We start from the raw sequence: 4,256 nt of genomic DNA on the forward strand, positions 1-4,256 counted from the left end.
CGTGGTCCTTCAAAAAGCCGCCCCCCCTCCCCCCCCCCCTTTGCTGTCACTGGGATGCCATCATCTAGTCCAACCTGCTCATCCCTTGTTTCTCAAAGGAACCCAACCAGATGACAAGAAGCACGATTGCTAATCAAGTCTGATCAAATCAGAACATCTGTAGGACCACAGCCACCTGTAGAAAGCACTGCCCCCATGTCACCATCTAAATCCTTCGCAAAGTTACAATGCCTTGCAAGTTCAGCTGCGCCAGTTCCCAAGCAGGTTTCAGATTGTCCCAGGGCAAGCCCTGGACACAGCTCTGAGGTTTACACCCCATCAGAAGGCAGTACCAGCTTGCCTGCAACACCTTCCACTGGCCTTGTTTCCAGCCATAAAAAGCAACCAAATGCAAAAGCCTAATAAAAGCAGGGGGTGACTCTTAAGTTTGAGGAGCACTCAATCAGCTGTACAATGAGCAGCTGAGTGCCAAGCTTTGGGTGCACCTCTCCCAGCCTCCCTTTGCAAAGCCAGATTGCTCAACACCCCCAGCTGCCTACCTGCATCTAGGTGAACAAAACGGGGGAAAATGGAATGAGGATGATGATTGCCCTCTCCCCCCTGCTGCTTCCTCATCATCCATCTGCTAAAACCAGCTTTAACAGGCAAGGGATGGAGTTGTTTACACAACTAATGAGGTCAATGCAATCAAAAGCAGCTTTTATTTCACCCATAAAGATTTAAAATGGAAAGAACCCTCAGGGCACGAGGTGCATTTCATGGTATTTGGGGATAACAATAATCACAAGTAAGGAAAATAATTACAGCCAATGAAAAAGTCACATAAGAACCAATTCTCTCCTGTATCTAATTAGGATTTGATACACAGTGGCTCAGGTTTTCCATGCAGTCTAAAAGACCATATAAAAACACGCATTTCCAAGCTTCCAGTCCAGTTCTTACTCTCCACTGCGAGCTCGGTAAGTTATTTACCTATTTCTATTTCTAACTAGCAAAATATCCTTTTGTTGGTACTCTGAACTTGAATCTAGATCCTGCAGAAATACTCTGACACTGTGAATTAAGGGGGTTGTTTCTTTTAAAGGATCTTTCTTGGTGGTTTGGTTTTTTTTTTACAGGCATAGACAGATACAGGACTTTAAAGTTGGGCCTGAGATTTACAGAACCTCACTCAATTTGGGCTGTGATTTTCCACTTTGATCTGGCCATTTAGGTACCCCTATCTTAAATTTGCTTTGAAATAACTGAATTCTAGATTTCTCCTCTATTAGAAGCCATTTATTTTAGTAGTTCATGTAGCTATTTCTGTTGGCAGCTGACCTTTACCACCCTAATCAGAGACTGATGTAGATTATTATACCAGAGAGATTAATTTTTATCTGGAATAATTGAAGGAAAGTTTGGCTTCTGCATATTAAAGACCCCTTTTATAGGCACTTTTGGGGGGATTCTTCTTTACAAGTGCTAATATTACCTTCCCACTTCCAAAACATAGCAAGAAAACCCTGATCCAATCCTGCCTGGCTTTTCTCCGGTGGCCACAGTTACTTGCCAGCTGGCATCTTTTGAAACAACTCATGCTGACATATAGCAGAGGGACCTGACCCCCAAGAGCTTGTTCTTCAGGCAGTCCTGTATATCTGCAAAAGCGACTGTTGCAAAGTAGAGCCACCCGAGTGCCATTTGCTAACGCTGAGCAAAGCTGATTCGCAGTCAGGTTTTAAATTTTAATTAAGAAATCCAAGGCCTCAGCACTTCTCCACCCTCAATCACATCTTTGGAATGGCCACCTCATGTCCTCTAAGTACAGCAGAGATGACACCCCCCCAGCTAGGCGATGCCTCCCCCCAGCAGCCGGGGCAGACCCTGCACCCTCCTGCCTTTGGGCAGGCCACCCCCATGCCAGGAGCACTTCAGCCCCGGCAGGGCAGGCTGCTCCACAAGCTCATCCAGGCAGCTGAGGTACAGACATGAGCAGGCACCTCCTGTGATCCTTGCAGCCCTCTTTTCCCCAGCTTCTACTGGAGCAAACACAGGAGACCAAGCAAGAGACAGCAGAGTACAGAGCAGCCCATAAAGCCACCATAGCACTGCATCCCAAGAGGCAGGGAGCTACATTTGACTTTTTCTGCTCATATGGGACACTGGCAGCTTGAGCCAGGCTTTGAAAAGTTGCTCTGTCCTTAATGAACATTACACTTCCAAAAAATAGAGCTCTGCCACATCACCCTGCCAATTATAAAGATAACAATCCTCTGGTCTGCAATTTAAATCAGCATCAAGAAGGGCAATACTGTCTTTTGCTTTCCCTGGTTGCCAGCAGAAAGTCATTCCAGTTTCGGCTGAGGCATCTGGAAAGCAAATAAATGATAGCCCTTGCCAGAAGATGAGGACCTCAGCACTAATCCCAGATACGCCACTGCCTCACTAGCTGGAACAAGCAGGTCACTCTGCCCGAAACTCCCCTTCTCATAGGGATAATAGCTACCTGCTTCACCTCACTCCAAAGCTGGGAAAGAGCTCATTAGCTAAATGCAAAGCTGTGCAGCTTCTGCTGCGTTGAGGAGGCTGAGAGCACAGCAAGCTCAAACAGCAGAAAGGCAGCTTGTCAGGTACAAGCAGTGATTGGGGACAATCTTTTTAGCAGGGCCAGCTGGGACAGGACAAGGGGGGATGGCTTTAAACTAAACCAGGGGAGGTTTAGACTGGATCTAAGGAAGAAATTCTTTCCAGTGAGGGTGGTGAAGCCCTGGCAGGGGTTGCCCAGAGAGGGAGTGGAGGCCCCATCCCTGGGAACATCCAAGGCCAGGTTGGACAGGCCTCTAAGCAACCTGATCTGGTTAAAGGTGTCCCTGCTCCCAGCTGGGGGGTTAGGCTGGGTGACCTCTAGGGCATCCCTTCCAACCCAAACCATTCTATGATTCTATGATCTGCAGGGAATTCATTTCTCTTTCTTCCCTATTTTGGTTTTTTTTGTTTAGGTTCATCTCCATCGCAGAGCAATGGCATTTTATGGGTACCAATGCAAGCAGCAGTGCTATGTTCCAGGCAGGGTGAAGCACACCACGCCAGTCTTCACGCAGTGCCACCACCACCCCAGCGCAGTGAACTGCGTGCAGTGTGCACCATGTGCTTCCACAGGCGCCAAGCTGTGCACGGTGAGGAAGACCATGCACAGCAGCCCCAAGTGCTCCGCACCATGTTCCTCACAATGTGTTGAGACACACATTGTGCAGGGCCAGTCTTCATCCTGTTGCCCCAGGTCTCCTGATCCATGTACCGTGACATTCCCTCAGTCCCACGTGCAGGGCAGGGAACATCTCTGCCTGCCACGCTGTGGCCAGCCATGCGTTACAGGGTGCCCCCAGGCATGCACTCCAACTCACGTGTACCACCACAGCTCATATCCTTATTCATACCAGTGGTGCAATAGCTACCACTACAACTGTGGGCAACAATAAACTCCATGGAGGTGCCAAGAGAACAACCAGGTGATGAAGAGCAAGATGCACGCCCATAGCTGAGTGCACAGGCGCAGCTTTCAGAAGCACAACCCTTCTCCTGCTGCAATCACTGGGGCTTGTGGACAACCTGACACCTTTACAAGCCAGCCCTTATTTAATGATCTCCATGTAATACTCTGCATTAGATTTAGAGGTCTCATAGCTTCATACTTACAGTCTCCCATCATCTACAGAGGACTCAGATCTTGACTGCATGAAGACTGTTTTTCCAAGACTGCCAGTGCAAACGTTACGCAACTTTTACCATGGGCATCATCACTCACATGGATTGCATTGCGTTGTCAAAGTGGCCTCAGCTAGCCCAGTGCCAACAAAAACTAGGTCCTTCCATGCTAATTCTGCTAAGAATACACATTTCTTTCTGCTTTCAACTTGGTTCCAGAGGAGATTTTTGTAAAGAAACCACTTTTTAATTCTGTACTTTGTTCTATAGGCAACCAAGAGAAATAAGTAAATGTGAAATGGTGGAAAACAGGACTTGGCTTTCAAGTCAAAGGGGTCTGTTACATGAAGCCACTCACTCTGGAAGCACTTACAACTTAAATATCCACCTCTGATGTACCAGCTGGAAGCCAGAGTACTGGCTTTCTAGTCTGCATTACTTTATTCTCTATGGTATATAACCAACACCTCACATAATAAAGCCTCTACTGCATCAAACTATCTGCCTCCTACTTTGTTTTCTCCTCCGTCCCCATTCACACTTCGAGCCGAAAAGCCACAGTTGCGCAG

General features: G+C 47.5%; 1 protein-coding gene across 1 annotated transcript; it reads left to right on the top strand.

The window, feature by feature from the left end:
* Positions 1-3,002: 3,002 nt before the first annotated feature.
* On the top strand, positions 3,003-3,461 carry LOC104122865 (cornifin-A-like). Its single transcript, XM_009635046.1, has one exon. It carries the CDS (start codon positions 3,003-3,005, stop codon positions 3,459-3,461), a length of 459 nt encoding a protein of 152 aa, XP_009633341.1.
* Positions 3,462-4,256: the final 795 nt, after the last annotated feature.

This window comes from Egretta garzetta, unplaced genomic scaffold (assembly GCF_000687185.1).
Source record: "Egretta garzetta isolate BGI_Z169 unplaced genomic scaffold, ASM68718v1 scaffold350, whole genome shotgun sequence".
NCBI classification, from domain to species: domain Eukaryota; kingdom Metazoa; phylum Chordata; class Aves; order Pelecaniformes; family Ardeidae; genus Egretta; species Egretta garzetta.